Here is a 17,645-nt window from a genome sequence, read left to right on the forward strand (position 1 = left end):
CTGGCCTCAAACTTGAGATCCTATTTCATCTGTATGTTGGGATTATATAGATGTCCACCACCACACTGACCACTGGAAAGCCTTTTTAAAAGCTTAATTCTAGTAGGGAGACTAGAAAAGGAGTCATGTGAAAGCCATGGGACAATGGCAGGAGGCCAGCATGCTCAGATGTGGAGGGAAAGGGGTGGAGCAGGATGGGTTTGAAGACATGAGCTCTGAGTTCCCTGAAAGCAAGATATGGTAGGAAGATGAATCTGGCAGCAAGGCAAGAATCAAGGTAGAAAAATGCCTCTGTCACCAAGAGGGCAGATAGGGATGAGTAGGTTAAAGGGACGGACTAAATGCTTCAAAATTGCTGCTACTTTTTTTCTGGGAGACCTTAAGAAAACAGGTTGATTAAAGCATGAAATAATTTCGAAAAGACTGGCATCTGAGACAGGAACAGACTCAGAGTCATCAAAGTGTTATTTATCAGAGAACACAACAGGAGAAGCCAACTTTGCAAGGACTGACCCGGACGAGCAATGTCAGGCTGGAGATTCGACAACAGGAAACAAACAGGTGTAGTCTGGCCGGGTGTGAAGTTTGCTACAGTTTCACAGACCTACCATGGTTCAGATCACATCTGAAGAAACGTGTTTTAAATGTACAATTCCAACGAAGGAAACAATCAATTGAGGAAATAAAGGCTCTTTGGCAGCCATAGTTATGGAAGGCAGTATATAAAAGATATAAAGATACTATAAAAAGATAAAATTTAGAATAATACAAAAAATTAAATATGAACTCAATACAACCCAGTCAGTAACTTAGGCTAAAGAAATTCAGTCAGTAACTTAGGCTAAAAGATGAGATAAAATGGTCCATGAACACTTGAACAAATATTCAGCCTCACTGGTCATAAAGAAATGCAAATGAAACTACACTGAGACTTACTTTCAGGCATCACTTCTGTAACTCCTTCCCAGGAAAGTTCCTCAGACCGTGTAGAGAACCTGAGTGCAACAAGGAGGTTGTGGTGGCTATTCTCGGTTGTCAGCTTGACTGTATCTGGAATGAATTACAATCCAGACATGGAGGGCATACTTGTGAGAGACTTGTTTTCGCTTGGGTGAACACACTTCTAGTCTAAACCTTTGAGGTACGAAGACACAGACCTTTGGCTTGATCTTGAGGTGGGAAGACACAATTTTAATGTGGGCCATATTTTCTGCTGGAAGCCTATATGAGGACACAGAAGCCTTTGTTTTTTTCTCACTTGCTCTTGCCTTTCTAGCACATTCCATGCCTTCACTGGCATTGGTGCCTGCTTCTTCAGGATTCCAGCCTATACTGAAGACCAGCTGAGACATCTACCCTTGTGGAACTGAGAAACTACTGGAATCTTGGACTTGCCATTCATAGTCAGCCACTGTTAGATTAACCTATAGGTCATGTCAATAAATCCCAGGGGGAAGGGGAGGGGGATTCCAGAGGGGAAACTGGGAAAGGGGATAACATTTGAAATGTAAGTAAAGAAAATATCCAATAAAAAAATCCTATATAACATTTGTATACATAGTACATATGAATGTATATTTGTTTACTCATACATACATAGAGGGGGGAGAAATTCTATAAACTATTACTCTAGAGAATCCTACTACTCTAGAGAACACAGAGGTGTACCTCACTGAGTTGGTGACTTCACTAGACAGGGACTGGCATAGCCTGTATAAAGACACAGACCTCTGAGGGCCATGTCACTCCTGCAGGCAAGCCCTACCACAATTATCCCTATTATTCATGTATGTTCAGGCCCAAATTGAGCACAGTAGATCTGAAAGCCACACTTGCAAGTAGTCCCCAGTTGTGGAAATCCAATTTCCAGTCGTATGCTAGGCCTTGCCTGAGACACTGGGGGCTTTCAGTAGTCCTTCTTGCCTTTAATAAACCTGAATCTTTGGGAGGAAAAATAAACCACATTGAGATATTATGTTACTCCAGTCTGAATGGCAGACTTAGTTAAGAAAACAAAACCAAAGTTTGACACTTTTAATTCTGGCACTTGTGTTTTAGAAGGCAAGGGGACCTCTCTAAGTCCAAAGTACTGTGCAAGGCTAGCCAGGAGTACACAAGGAGACCATCTTTTAAAAAAAAAAAAAAAGGAGAAAAGAAAAAATATATGCTGGCAGGGGACTCTTAGACACTGTTGGTAGGAATGTCAACTACGTTAGTGTGGAGGTTCCTCAAAAACTTTAAAGTAGATATTCCATGTGACCCAGCTGCCTGAACCACTCTAAGGAAACATCACAGAGACAGTTGCTTATAGGTGTTTACTGCAGTACTGTTCACAGTAGCTGAGTCGTTTAAACCAATCTAGGTGTCCAACTACAGAGGAATGGATAAAGAAAATGTAGCACATACACATTTTGTCCCAGCCACAGACAGCGTCGTCATTTGCAAGAAAATGAATATAACTATTAAGAGAATTAAGTCAGCCTTAGATAAATATTAGATGTTTCTCCTCATTTATGGATCCTAGAGTTTATGTTGGTACATAAAACTGTATGTTTATATGACATCTGTCCAAGGTAATAAAGGGACGAATGGAAGAGGGAGGAAAAGATGGGAAGGCTGAGAGTATAGGGAGGTAATACACTTGACATACCTTCTAGACTTGCATTAAAATGTTCTTATGAAACTCACTATTATGTAAAATGAACATAGACCAATTAAAATATGATTTAAAATCCATATTCTAAATTGTAAAATCCACTTAAGAGTCATAAACATTTTCACCATGTAGTTTTTATTTTTGACGAACATTATTGTAAAAAAAAGTTCACCTGGATAAAATTCATTTTTAAAAAACAACATCAGTATCAGTACAGTTAATGAACTGACTTTAGACGAGCACATGGTAGGCCCATACTATCCACAGGAGCTTTCCACCGTAAGCCGCTGACGCAAAATAAAATATGTGTAAGTACACAAGGTGAAGTCTATGAAGAAACTCCACGGCCCCCATGGTGGGGCATGACATCAGACAATTCATGGCATTTTGCATTAGAGGGACTGCAGTGTCAGCTGCAGGCAGTCAAGACAACCCCATCTGTAAGGCCACAGGAATGAACCGCCACTACGTTCACTTTGGGAAAGGAAAAGAGTACAAAGATAAAACATTGAGTTCTGTTAGTTCTTGGCATATGGCACATACTTCAAGATACAAAGTAAAATCTGGAAAATCCTTAAAACAAATGCTTGCTGATCCCCATTTCTGTCCTCAGTCATTTTAGATTCTTTCTAATCTACACACATTCACAACTTTTATTAGTGTATCCTGACCTGCTATGTCCTTCTGAATCACGGGACTTCATTCTCAGACAGTCCTCTCTGCCACTGGATGTGATGAGAATGATAAAGGGGGGGTTTTGTTTAGCTGTCCTTAGGTCTACAAAATGGAATTGTAGAAAATTTGAAAATTTTAAAACCATAAAGATGAAATGTGATTTTAAAATTCTAGGCTTAGAATCTCATTTTTAAAGATTAAGAACTATATTTCTAAAAGAATCTAAGTCATAAGCTTGAAAAGAAAGTCTGCCTAATTTGTCCTTTTACTGCTAATAGGAAGACACTTTATAAGCCACAATACAGATTTCTCAGCATTGGAACTTGAAAAATGCAGTTATGATTTCTTACTTGTAAACTGCAGAACAACCCATGTATATTGCACAGTTAAATTCATTGATGGATGGACAGGAAAGTAATATTTTGGTATGCTACTGGGTATTGACATACATGCTTTATTCCAAAGTATTTCTCTTTCCCTCCAGTTAAAACAAGACAAAACAAACCAAAACATGCAGCCTAAATTTGTTTGATGCTTAGAGGCTGGCTCACTGCTGTCTACTGGTTATTAGAATATTAGCTAAATGAGGTATAATTAAAAAAAAATAGTCCTTCAAAGTAAAGAGCATAGTCTTCAGGAAATTTATAACAAAGACTGCATAAAATGTCCACATGAACAGTAGATGGCCTGTGGCAGCAACTGATGCACAGGTAGACCACTTTGTTGTCATCTGCCTGAAGCACAGAGGCAGATGTACAAGTTCCCAGTGGAACAGTTCACAATCAACTGATTCACATGCTACTTATATACAGTACATTTTACTGTCTGATACCCTCAGGCTCTAGTTGAAAAATTGAGTCCAATCATTAAAAATTAGCACAATAATAAAGTGCAGCCACTGAACCACTAATACTGCTGCAAGAATCTCTATGCACCCCATCCAGAAGACCACAGAAATGAGCACATTTCTCCCTCTCCCCCCCCCTCTCTCACACACACACACACACACACACACACACACACACCTAGATATCTTCAGTCTCAGCAGGGAACAGACAATTATCTGTCACTAAATTCATCTACAAATAGAAAAAATAATGCACCATATGTACATTATTAAGCAAAGTAGACTATTTGTTGGGTTGTTTCTACCATGCAGAAAGGGAATTTCCTATGGTCTGAGTTCAAATGATATACAATTTAGCAAAGTTAAATGTAAGAAAATAGCAAGAACAACGTATTTCTATATAACAAGGATATACTCCCGATTGCTGCTGCTTCAAAGAGCACTTTAGTCTCACCTACATTTATAGGCTCTTTCAAAGTTCATGGAGACGATTAGCCCACGGAAGACACGAAAAGAGTGAAGATATCAAAAGCAAAGCATTCTGTTTTTGTTTTGTTTGTTTGTTTGTTTGTTTTTAAAACAAGAAGAAAAGGCTGACCACAGCGCATGTCAGTTTTGGTTTGCAGACAACCCCTGAGATAGAAACCGAAGTGTTAAGACACCAAACAGTCAGAGGTAAATGCTAAGAGAATTACATTCGTATGTTGTGGTGTCACGACCTGTGCTTTTTGCAAAGTACTTTGTGACCAATGTAACTACTTGAACTTTTTTTCCAGAAAAGCAGTAATAAGACATTTATAAGAAAATACTGGTTCTTTTCAAAATGTATTTAATTTCATGATGTTAGACTTGCACTCAGTTCTCAGTGAGTGAACTGCTTGCACAAGGGCAGTAATGTGTGGTTTACGCCAATAGGTAACTAGGAAAAAAGAAGAAAAGGCTGAAGTTTGTCAACAGTAAAGTCAGCATATCCACCAAAAACAACTCTGGTCTACTTGCAGCCATTGGGATGCTTCTGAGCTTTTCAGCAGATGGAAGGCCTGACTGTCCAAGCACTGGCAGCACAGCCTTAATCTGAGACAGAACTGTCCATGTGATCAGACACCCATGTCCACAGCCGCCTGAAGTACAGCGCAAGAGAGGGAGTGACTGCTGCTGTCAGAACACTAAACACTAAATACCCTCCCCGTCCCAGTGTGCTCATTTCATCCACAAAACCATCAGAACCAGCTTTTGGTGAGAAAGGCAGTGAAGCCTTTGGTGGGTGAAGGCTTTGGCCTGGATGGTCACACCGCTTCTCTAACGACAAACCTAAACACACAGAGCTGGGTCTTAGACACCCAACAATGGCTCTTTGAAAGCTGACACCTGAACCTATGTGCTCTATTGAAAAGACAAGCTTTCTGGAGAATGTGCTAGGTCTAAATTACTGTTTTTAAAACCCCAGATAGAACAACAACAACAACAACAAATCATTACTTTCAGCATTACCAACAGCTAGCTGTATGTTAGTTATATCAACATGTTTGATCTCTCTCCATATATGTATGTTTTATGCAAATTAAAATCTAAACTTAACCTTTGTTAACTCTTACAGATAGGGATTATGGTTAGGAACTGGGTAATATAAGCTAATGGGTGAAACTCAGAAAGAATATCTCCATATTCTAATGTGACAAGACCACAGGTGGATGTGGAAAGGAAGCCATGATGGCCACGTCTCTACCTATGTGAGATGGCAGCTCGTGACGCTCACAGGCAGACAACAGTGTTGCATATGCTATGGGTTTTAGAGAAGCAAACAATGACAGCAAGTCACACCCTCCAGTAGTGAGGCTGCAATGCTTTCCAGAGGCTGTTTCCACAGACGAGGCAGGGCAGCCAACTTCAAAAGGGACAGAGCTACTCAGGGGTGAACCCAGCTGATCACCCCCTGAAAAGATGACAATACCATGGCCTCTGGATAGATGGGCACTTTTATAAGTTTTAAAGAGTTACCAAATTTAATGAGTTTTAGGAATACTACAAATCAAAGCCCTTCAATAAATGCTACCAACAGAAGAACTTCTGGCCATGTGACCCAGGCTAACCATCCTTTAATTTTAGCAGGTCAACCTCTATTTAATGCTCTGCCATCTTTAAACATCCCCAAATATAGAAGTCTAGAACTTCATGCCACTAAAGTGCTCAGTTAAGAGTCTAAGATTATGCTGTACCAGGGAAAGGCTGACACTCAAGTGCAAAGAAAGACAGCAGCTTCCAAGACAGGCAGTAAAACAAGGAAAAGCCAGTTAGGTTCTACGTGTGTCTCCACATCATTGCTTCCATTTTTAAGGAAAGGAGCCTGCTCTTTTGCTAGGCCACAGGGATGGAATCCACTTGGTGGTCTGTGTTGAGAGGTCAGAGTTCTGGGGTACTCTCCGCAGCAGCCGGGCAAGGTGACTCTGAGGCTGGATAGCCTGTGCTCTCAGAGAGGCAGGGAAGGGCCCTCTAGGCATTCTGCAGTCTCTCAGAAGGAAGGGGTTCATCAAAGCAGAGAACAGCGGAAGAAACTGGTCTTCTTAGACCGGTTTTCTGTTATCTTCACCGGCCCACCTGCTCCTGATGAACTGCTGTCATTCTGAAAAACAGAGTATGAAGTTGCTAAGGAAACAAGGATTTCATGGTTTGTACTTTGTGGGGAACACAAGCTGCAACTCTCATCTGTGCTCACTGTGTCCTCAGTGCAAAGTTCTACCAGAAGGGAAATTAGTTAAGTCTCAGCACAATCGTCTTCTTTGGGTGTAGCGAATTAAAAAGAGAAAGACATTCATAGACTCGTTAGCACTTCTGTTTTAATCAGGGGTTAGGTAGGATGTTCTATATCTAGTTCAAAGCAATTTCAGCCATGGCCTGAAGGGTATCAAAGATAAAGATAGGGATAACACAGTAGACAATCCACTTAGAAGAAGAAGAATTGTTAATAGAAGGAAGATAATTTTAATCAGGACCCATGTTAAAATGAATCTTAAAAAACAACACAAACAAAAAACTGTAAGTAGTACAAACCATTTTTCTGTTGAGTTTTGTCATTATATCCCGTGCAAGTGTAAAAAATGCCTAGAGGTAAAACAAAAAATATTATTAATAGTTATATTTAAAATAGAAATATAGAATTTTTATTATTTGACAATATGCCCCTCAGGATTTTTAGTTGGAATGAAGGTATAACTAAAATCTCAGCATTCCCAAGCTGTGTGCTTTTTCAGGTCCATCATTTATTTTCTGTTGTTACACTGTCATACATCCATCAGATATTTTATGCAAGTAGGTCTGCCACAACTTTCTAATATGAGTAGCTTCCTCAGTAAACCAAGAACAGGACAGGGGCTCTGTTCCCATAGGGAAAGGATTTGGCCTCTGGCCCAGATATTTGTCTTATTAAGGTTACTATTGCTGTAATGAAACACCATGACCAAAGAAACTTGGGGAGGAAAGAGTTCATGAAGCTTACACTCCCATGTCACAGTTCATCAGCAAAGGGAGTCAGGACAGGAACTCAAGCATGGCAGGAACCTGGAGGCAGGAGCTGATGCAGTGGCCATGGAGAAGTGCTGCTTACAGATTTGTTCCCCATGGCTTGCTCAGCCTATTTTCCTATAAAAAAACAAGACTACCAACCCAGGAATGGCACCATCCACAGTGGGCTGTGTTAGCATTCCTTCTAGGCTCCACCCAACAGTTACCTGGCAAAAGCTAGGTAGGCCTGGCCTGCTATAAAAGGGACTATTTGGCCTTTCTCTCTCTGACCCATTTCTCCCTCTCCCCTCCTTGCCTCTCTCCATGTGTTCCCGGGCAGCCTCTTTTCTCCCCCCCCCTTTTCTGCCTCTACTCCCTTTCCATACCCCCAAATAAACTCTATCCTATGATAGGTATGGCTGGTACCTAGGGATGGGGGTGTGTCTGAGCATGGACTCACGAGGTACCTGCTCCCATTGAATCATACCATGCTCTATAAAACATAACCTTGGTCTATAAAACACATCCCCATCAATCTCTAGTTAACAAAATGCTTTACAGGCTTGCCTATAATCTGATTTTATGGAGGCATTTATTAATTGAGGTCTCCTGTTCTCATGACTTTCAGCTTGTCAAGATGACATAAAAATAACATTCAGCAGCACATTGCTTGACTCTATTTAATAAGTGAATGAACAATTATGTAGTAAACTATAGCTCTACCATCTACTTCATGAAAACCTCTACCTTTTCTTTCTAACCCCTTCTGAGGAATAGCTAAGTATGCCTTAATACTTCAAAACTGCTGGTTCTTAGAACCCAGCTAAACCCTACCCCCAATGCCCCCACCCCTGTGGAAATCAGTTTAAAGGAAGCCAAGAAAACCCAAATCACTCTTTTTTTTAAAATCTGTCATTATTTTTACTTTGTTTCCACAGAGGTATGAATTTCATTTTGTGGCCATGACGGGTGTGAAGGGGCAGGCATAAAAAAACACCTGTCTTTTGGTGCAAGGAATGCTTCCATAGCAGAAGGAAACCTGCTTTTCTTTTCTTTTTTGTTTTCATTATATCTATGCCTATGGAAATAAATCAGTGGTAGTTATTCTGTTTCTCAACACTCAGGAGCCAATTTAGAACATGAGTGCTGGGTATTTTAAGGAAAGAAAATCTGTGGCAGTTTCCAGTGACTACTAAGGCCATTTAGTCTTGGTAAGGAGAAAAGAGTGAAGAGTCTAAGATCTAGAAGCTTAGCTTGAACACCGTCCGGATCATTAGCTTGGTTAGAACACCGTCCGGATCATCAGGTACAGTCCCAACTCCTACTACATGTTAAGAAAACAGATCATCTAGAGTTTTCTATGCCAGGTTTTCTTTACAAAGTAGAAATATCGATGATATTCTGTGTATTTTTTAAATTAATCATAAACTATAGTTTGTATCTTCTCTTTAAAAACCTTCAATGATCTTTAAAAATTATTACACCTTATTTCCTTATTATGTTTGTGTATATGGGTATTTTTTCCATAGCAAAAACATAGTAGTCAGAGGACTGGGATCCTAGAACTCAAGCTCAGGGTCCCTGGCAAGCTCTTTCACCCTCTGAGCCATCTTGCCAGCACCGCCCTCCCAATCTGACTTTAATAACTAATGTAATGAAAATCTATTATGACTAATCTATGAAAATCAGTGTTTTTTATATCTACTAAAAGCATTGCAGTATTTTGCACAATCTACTTCAAATGTGTACACACAGGGACAACATTCAAGACACAGCAATTTGCTTCAAGTGATTCAGCTTGTCTGCTACAGGGTGATGACAAATGACAGAGGACACTGGAGTCTGTGTTCCCAACCTCCCAAAGGGCTTCTCTGAACTTAAGATGAACTTGTATCTCTTCTCTCCCGAGAACCTTAATTGAGCAATTTTGACATAACCCATGTGGAGGCTGCCCACGTAAAAGCCCAAGGCACAAAAGGACACCGGAGGTTTCCTAGTACCCCCATTCCTTACCTCTTCTACATTTGTACTCGACTTAGCACTTGTCTCCAAAAATTTAATCCCATAGTCAATTGCTAACTGAAAGACAAACAAAAATCAAATTTAGCGAAAATGGCTTGGATGTACAAAGCACTTACTAGATTTTACATTTTTCAATCGTCTATGCCAGAACTCCTATGGTTTTCAATTTTTTGTTTTCTTGTACTATGTTTTACATTTTACAGTTTAACCTGGTCTAAAAATGACACAGCATCGACTTAAAATATTATGTTAGAAATTTGTGCTGTTGTACTTGTGGGTTTCTAAAACACACAAGAAAACCCACCAGATGGAGTTTCACCCTTAGCACCAGCTCAGGATTCCTGAGTCTCTGAGAGCAGAGCTCTCCATGTAACCATCCATTCTCCTCTCTGAATGAACCCCAGGACGAGACTGAGGTGCTTATTTTACATATCAAAGCAGATGTGGCCTCCAGGTTCTCCCAGCATCCCTTAGTTCCTACCTGGTACCCAGCTCCCTGACTGAATTCTCCAGCTCAGGGGCTGCCTGCCCTTCTCCCAGAGACTCTTCCCTACATAATCCAAACATCACTCTCTCCCCATCCCTCTCCCCCACCCTTCTCTCCTTCTCTTCTGTGTACACCCTTTCTCTCTTTCTCTTACCACTCCATCCCACCCCAACCCCTCAGCTGGTCTACTCCTGGCAACTCCCCTGGCCTCAAGCCTTGAGGCTAGTGAACTCACCTGAGAGCAGCTTCTCAATAAACCTGCCATTAATATAAGCTAATCTAGCTTGGATTGGCTGGTTTCACTGGTGGAGAAATAGCCTATCAGTAACAACAAATGTGAACTCTTTTTAATTTCCATCTCTTCTCAGAGTCCCCATCCATCTAACAATACTCAAATTAAATTAGATTTTTAAGAGAAAGTTGATAGTCAGACTGAAAAACAAAACATGTTTTGCACCTATCACTGGAGAAAAGTTCCAGACTTAAAACAGAAAACCTTCTCAAGAACTGAGAAAATACCACAGGAATATGTATGTATAATTGTTTGCTCTAAAGACTTAAGGCAGACAGGCCTGTAAATGTCACCCTTATGAGCAGCAGCTAACCTGTACTAAACTTTTAGAAAAACAATGCACTGGAAAGTGATTGTGGTTGAAATTTCACCTACCTTAGTATATTTTTTCAAAAACTGAATTATCTTAACTTCAAAGCTGAGCTTTTCACACAGATCTAAAAAAAAAGAGCCTGAACTCAAAGCTGCAGGGCTCTTAAGAAAGGCCAATGTGTATCCCTGCCGATTCTTTAGAGGTGAGTCATGACTGGTTGGTATAAACGGGGGGGGGGGGTGTGTGTGTGTGTGTGTGTGTGTGTGTGTGTGATACCAATTCCCACTGTTCAAGTACAGATGACTTCTCACTGCTGTTTGATAGTCAGGTATTTACTAAGAAAACAAATGGGAGTGGGCCTCATTCTTTACCCACCGGCTCAGCTCACCTTCTCCCCTCTTCCTTTCTTACCTTCTCCCCTCTTCCTTTCTTACCTTCTCCCCTCTTTCTTTCGACACTTGTCTTTTGTCGTTCATGTCACATTTGTTCCCCAGGATCATCCTTTCAACGTCCGAAGAGGCATGCTGCAGGGTAAGAACAGTGCCTATGAAAACTAGAAAAACAGCCTGAGAAAGTCCATAACAACTCAGTGGGAGAATCCCAGCCTGTCAGAAATGTGTGTTCAATGACAAGACCACCCTTCACTCAGCATATGGCCCAGTCAGAGAGAAGTTTAAAGATAGAAGGAAGAATGACTTTAGCTCAGAGCCTCCACAGCACCCATGCAAACATTTCCTCCAAAGGCTCGCACCATTCTCATAACTCATACAATAAATAGATCTTATGGCTAAGTAACAGTCAAACTTATCAAACAATAAGCCTAGTCAAAGACAAAAACAAAAAACAAAAACAAAACAAAACAAAAAACCATATAAGTACCGAGTCATCCAGCAGAGAAAGTGGTCTGGGTTCTGAACGATTTGGAAAGATCCACTATGGATGGGCTCACTCAAACGTGTTATCTCCTAGTCAGTGTTAGCAAATAGACATTTCTCCTAGGCTCTGCCCAACAGTTACCTAGCAACAACCAGGTAACAGCCTGGCTTGCTATAAAAGGACTGTTTGGCCTCTCAAGCTCTCTCTGACCTCTCTTTCTGGCCTTCCCTGCCAATCCCCCTGCCCCCCAGCTTGTTTTAGGCCAGCCTCTTCTTTCTCTCCTCTCTCTCTCTCTCTCTCTCTCTCTCTCTCTCTCTCTCTCTCTCTCTCTCTCTCTCTCTCTCTGTCTTCTCTGTCCCCTCTCTTTCTCTGTCTCTATTCCCTTCTCAACCCCCCTTCACATGCCTCCAAATAAACTTCATTTTATACTAGACCTGTTGGGGGGATGCCTCAGCGTGGGCCCTCTAAGGCAACCCTCCTACCACATCATATGTTTTACAAAGCATATCAGTTTTTTCTGAAATGCTGTGGAGGTTTTAAAGAAAACAATACCAACTATCCTAGAACTAACCCAATTTTCAAATATCTAAGGAGGATTAAATGTTAGAAAGGCAAGAAAGTTGCAGAAGTACCCTCACTGCTGCTGGTGAAGCGAGGACTCAGACATCTTAGCTGTGGCTCTGTCTCAAGTCACTTTTTCCTTGCCTGTTTCCTCGGTGCAGAACAGGGGCCTGAGTTATGTTGTATCTAAGCTCTGACCTGCGTTTAAATGTAGAAACGTTCCTCGGTCCACTGTCTATAGACAGCAGTCTCCCGGCACCACTGGGGATCTAGGTGCTCCCCTTTCCCTCAGTGGACAGGGTGGCCTCTCTTGCTCATTCTGTTCCTCAGTAGCTCCGTCACCTCTCAGAGAAAGCAACAGCCTGCCACATGTCCCCAGCAGGCTTCTGAAAGCATTGCCCCTTTCCTTCTATACACACCTCTTCAATGTTTCTTATCCAATTTTTAATATTGTCAAAGGATTTTTCATTGGTGATGTCATAGACCAGCATAATTCCCTGTGGGAGGAAAAAAGGCTTCATGTCATACTTCATATACTAACAGCTCTCAATGCAGGGCATGCCTACCTGTCTCTCTTTTGTCTGTTTTGGTCTTTAAAGAGGAATTCAGAATAAGTTTGAAAAACACAGAGGCACAACCAAATGACTTTCACTCTGGTGATACTGTGTGTCTAACTGTTAGCGTGTTCATGGTTGATTTAGTGGACTAGCAGCAGTGGGAATGTGAACCGCTCTTTCTGCCTGACCTCAGGGGATGATGGTCGGCACCACCTGGCTGAGACAGTCAGTCAGTTACTGCTCAGAGGAAGTGCATTTCCAGGACACACTTGCTCATTACAAATGGAAATTATTGTTCTTACTCCCCCTACGGACACAGAGACCATACTTTTTTTTAAAGATATTTTTTATTCCAGTACAGGCTAATCATAATGTTACCATTTGTTTAACACTAATAATCATGAAAATATAATGCATTTAGTACTTGCGTTAACTAAAGGCATTGCCATCATGTTTTTAAAGATTACCTCTATGTTAAGTATCCAAACAGTACCACGAGAACTGATTATGGATGCTCTTACAGAAAAAAGACTGAAGAGGTTAAGGATGAAAACAGGAAGACAGCTGAAGACCAGGGCAACGGTTCCAGGAAAGCAAATTGAGGAGAATCTAATAAGCTAGTGCATGAGAAGAGGTCAGGCTCTGAAAACACTGAGTCATGGCATCTCTAGGACATTCTTCACTACTAAGTATCAATCCATTCGGTAATGTGTGGTGGGCTGGTGGTCCAGGGGTACAGTGCTTGCCTAGCATGGGCAAGGACTCCAGGCTTGCTCTCCAGCATTGTAAGAGAGTAGATAGATACACAGAGATACTGACTCTAAGGCTGTGTACATGTTTGAAATAGTAATACTCAGGAAGCAGATTTCAGGCCAGCCTGGGCTACACAGTAAAACTTTATTTAAGATATCTACACATACACAGACCCCACTTTAAAAAACCTACAAACTCCCAAGAATTTGTTAAGTATCTACTATGTGCCAAACACTATACTTAAGTAGGTTATGTAGTGAACAGGAAAACCAAGATCCCTTCTTTTCTTTAACAACAACAACAACAACAACAAAGCAAAGAAAACAGACCAATATACAATTAACTATGCAATTGCTACAAAGAAGCATGGGGAACTTTGAACAAAAAACACCTGGGACATCATCTTATCTGGTGACATGATTCAAGCAGTGAGGGACAGTTTCTCTGGGAAAACAATTACAGCCAAGGCATGAGGACCTAATAGAGTTAATCTGACAAAGGGGATAGGGCTGGTGACAAAAGAGCCCATGGTACCTGTCACATAGCAAAATGAATGGATGGGGGCTGCAGGGGAGAGGATGAATAGCTTTCTGTCATTAAAGGTCCAGGATACACTCAACTGACTCAAGGAAAGCTTAGCAAGATACACAGATAGATCTACTGGGGAGAGAGACAAGATGGGTTCAAACAGGCAAACAGGGCCAGACAGTCTTTAGTGAACAGGGTCTAGATAGCAGCTGTTAGGGATCCCTATAGTCACCACAGATTCTCATAAGTGAAGTAGGGTGTACGTTCATCCCAGTCTTCTGCTTTTCCTGCACTGCCTTGTTGTAAAGGCCATAAAACCAGGCAGCCGCGCCAACTCCTGGGTGTTTCCTTCCTAGCCAGTCCCCAGGTCCTGGAGATGCCATGACTCTTTCCATGCACTAGCTTATTAGATTCGCCTTGGTTAGCTTTCCTGGAGCTGCTGAGCCAGCCTTCCTGCTTTCATTCCGAACCTCTAGCCTCTTCTCTGTGAACACAGTCATCAGTCAATGTTCAAACATTTGCAGTACCCTCACTGTCCTCAGAATTAAATTCCACAGCAAAGTCCTACACAAACTTCCTTCCAACTCTCCAAATATATACAAGTCACATAAAACACAGACAAAAAAGCCAGGAAGTAAAAAACATTAAGTTATCTCTCAGCTGGGCGGTGGTGGTGGACATTTTTAATCCCAACACTGGAAGGCAGAGGCAGCCAGATCTGAGTTTGAGGCCAGACTGGTCTACTGAATGAGTTCCAGAGCAGCCAGAGCTACACAGAGAAACCTTCTCTCAACAAAACAAAACAAAAACAATAATAACAAGACAAAAAATTATCTCATATTAGTAGGATTTAGGGTGATTTCTTGACATTTTTAAAGATGTGTGTGTGTGTGTGTGTGTGTATCACTTAAATTCACTTTTTAACATCCAGGGAGAAAATATTTATTTATTTGTTTGTTTGTTTGTTTGTTTGTTTGGACTGAGTCTCACTATGTAGCCTTGGCTGACCTGAGCTTCCTATATATAGAAGGCTGGCCTCCAACTCACAGAGACCTGCGTATGTATGCCTCATGAGTTCTGGAAGCAAAGGCGTACTGTTGTTAGAATGACAAGCAAGATTCTCCTTTGCCCCACCCCTCCTCGCCTCAAATGCACATTTTACTTTAGCTATGTACTGTAAAAAAAATAAAATGAAAAGGTTCACATTTTAAAATAAAAAAGTATTTAAGTTTTATGCTACCTATAATTTACCACAATAAAAGAATAATAATTATTGTGGTATTTATCTACAGTTAAAATTAATCAAGTAATCTCTGTAGTGTTATTATCCTTTGGGTTAACTAATCAAGCTCTATCATATGTCCTGTCTGCCTCAAATGTCCCTTTCCTTGGTAGCACAGGGTGGTGTGAGAGTCAGAGGCTCATAGCTCAGGTGCTACTGTGTAACTAGGGAGAGTCTGGAGGGCAGTGTTTTAGCCTTCTCCATCTCTAACATGAGCTGCTCTGGGGAGCTACTGAGACGCCATTTCTAAAGCGCTGATCCCAGAGCCTAGGACTCAACAAACAGCCTCTATTTATTACCAGCTCACCTCCTTGATTTCAATGGCAAAAGCCTTTTCTCTATTTCCTGTGTTTGGAAAATCAATATGGATCTGCTAGAAATAAAAATTAAGTACACCAGTTAAAGTTTATGGATCTAGAATACTCTACAGTGAGAACTGTTGCCTAAGAATTCAGAAAAGGCTGTTGGTCTATGAGAAAAAACAATGATGTAATAATATGGCCCTCTTTCCCTTGCAGCCTAATTGTTCAATCAAGGTTTGTTGTGAAGGCAGCAGGAACTTGAGAAAGCCTGTAAAGTTGCTGACATGTTTAAAACAAAACCAAGACATCTACATAGTGACAGACTCCAGAAGAACATCACACGTCTGATCCGACAGGGAACAGCATACTCAAGAGCAAACACAAGAGCCCTACAGCTCACTGACACATACAGCTTGAGAGACCCAAGACTTCAACAGAAGAGCATTTCCTCGAGAGGCTTCCACTGATCCACACTGTCAGCACCTATGTACTGAGTATCTACATGTCAGGAACTAACACTGTACACAGCAAAACAAAAAGGGAAAGTAAAACATGATCCCTCCTTTAGAATGGAAAAGCTGATACTGTCCCGCATAGCAGTGATCGTAACCGTATGAAGAGACAGGAAGGAAGATGAGGCCAAAGGAACATGAGGAAGCCAGATAATCCTTGAGTCTAAACTAAGTAACACATCCCACAGACCTATTTCTTCACACCATGAACTAGATAGAGCTAAACAGCCAAGGGAGACACCTGCTTCACAGGTAGTGTTCCTGCCTGCTCTCAAGGGAGAAGGAATGTGGGAACAGCATGACCAGCTAGCCCCCAAATAGAAAACACTGGTCAACAGAAACACTCCTGTGTCTAAGATACTTCTAATCCAAGTTACCTGTGTACTATACCAAACTTTACCTGTTAAAATGTTCTTTTTCATCTTCCCTGAGAGAAACAAACATCAACAAATATATCCCTGAACCCCACAGGAGTCCCTTCCCTCAGATTCCAATCTAAGCAAAATAAGAGAGCAGCAACCACTGTCGTTATAATGAAAACTCTACAATCTTAAAGTTATCTGTTCTGGCAAGTTTGTTTTAAGTTTGGTGTTTTGTTTTTGTTTTTGTTTTTTTTTTTTCCAAGTTGATATATGCTAGATTCATCTGAGAGGAGGGAATCTCAATTGAAGATTCTCTTGCTGGGAATTGAACTCAGAACCTCTAGAAGAGCAGTCAGTGCTCTTAACTGCTGACCCATCTCTCCAGCCTCCTAAGAATCTCTGTAAGATCAGCCTATACAGAAAGCCTGCTGAGCATTTTCTTAATGAGGGTTGATGTGGGAGGGTTCAGCCCACTGGGAGATGGGGAGGTGGTCCTGAGGTGCATAAGAAAGCAAATTGAGCATGTCATGAGGACCAAGCAAGTGAACATAACTTCTCCATCTCGATGGCCCTGAGTTCCAGCCCAGCCTCCCTGGATGATAGAACTACAAGTTATAAGGGAAAATAAATGCCTTCTTTCCCAAGTTGACTTTGGTCACCATGCTTTAACACAGCCATAGAAACCCTGAGATAGTACCACCAGGCCGAGTGGAAGAGCACATTAAATGGGCAGTGGTATGCTGTAGTGTTAAAAGGGATCTTCAATCTTACGTGGAAGGAATAAGTTACTGATACTCAGATAATGGTGGACAAGGGGAATTGAGGGGTGACAGTACGATGGTGGAAGGACCTGTGGACCTCGGTCACATCTTTCTGGACACAAAGGATAGCCACATACCCTTCAACTCTAATTCTCTTGACTACCAGAGTCACAATGGCTGTGCCCTACAACCTGCCAAGGGCCCCATGAGCTTAATGGTTTAGCTTTCAGAGTCTGTTGGGCCAGGTTTCATCAAAATTCAAGGCTCAAACTTGGGCTTGGCTTATGCCTACTTAACTTATTTGGTTTTTGGTGCTAGAGATCTAACACCAAGAATGTTAAACACAAATTCTACCACTGAG

General features: G+C 41.3%; 1 protein-coding gene across 1 annotated transcript in view; it reads right to left on the reverse strand.

The window, feature by feature from the left end:
* Positions 1-2,832: 2,832 nt before the first annotated feature.
* Positions 2,833-17,645, reverse strand: part of RAB8B (RAB8B, member RAS oncogene family) — a 67,193-nt gene continuing 52,380 nt past the window's right edge. The window contains exons 4-8 of the mRNA XM_080934141.1: positions 12,647-12,724; positions 11,225-11,314; positions 9,690-9,755; positions 7,227-7,277; positions 2,833-6,798 (exon numbers count right to left, since the gene is read on the reverse strand). Of these exons, the coding sequence (XP_080790267.1) occupies positions 6,706-6,798; positions 7,227-7,277; positions 9,690-9,755; positions 11,225-11,314; positions 12,647-12,724 (378 nt within the window). The 3' untranslated portion in view covers positions 2,833-6,705. The remainder of the gene's footprint in view (positions 6,799-7,226; positions 7,278-9,689; positions 9,756-11,224; positions 11,315-12,646; positions 12,725-17,645) is intronic.

The sequence above is a fragment of the Micromys minutus genome, assembly GCF_963924665.1.
Source record: "Micromys minutus genome assembly, chromosome: 21".
Taxonomy (NCBI): domain Eukaryota; kingdom Metazoa; phylum Chordata; class Mammalia; order Rodentia; family Muridae; genus Micromys; species Micromys minutus.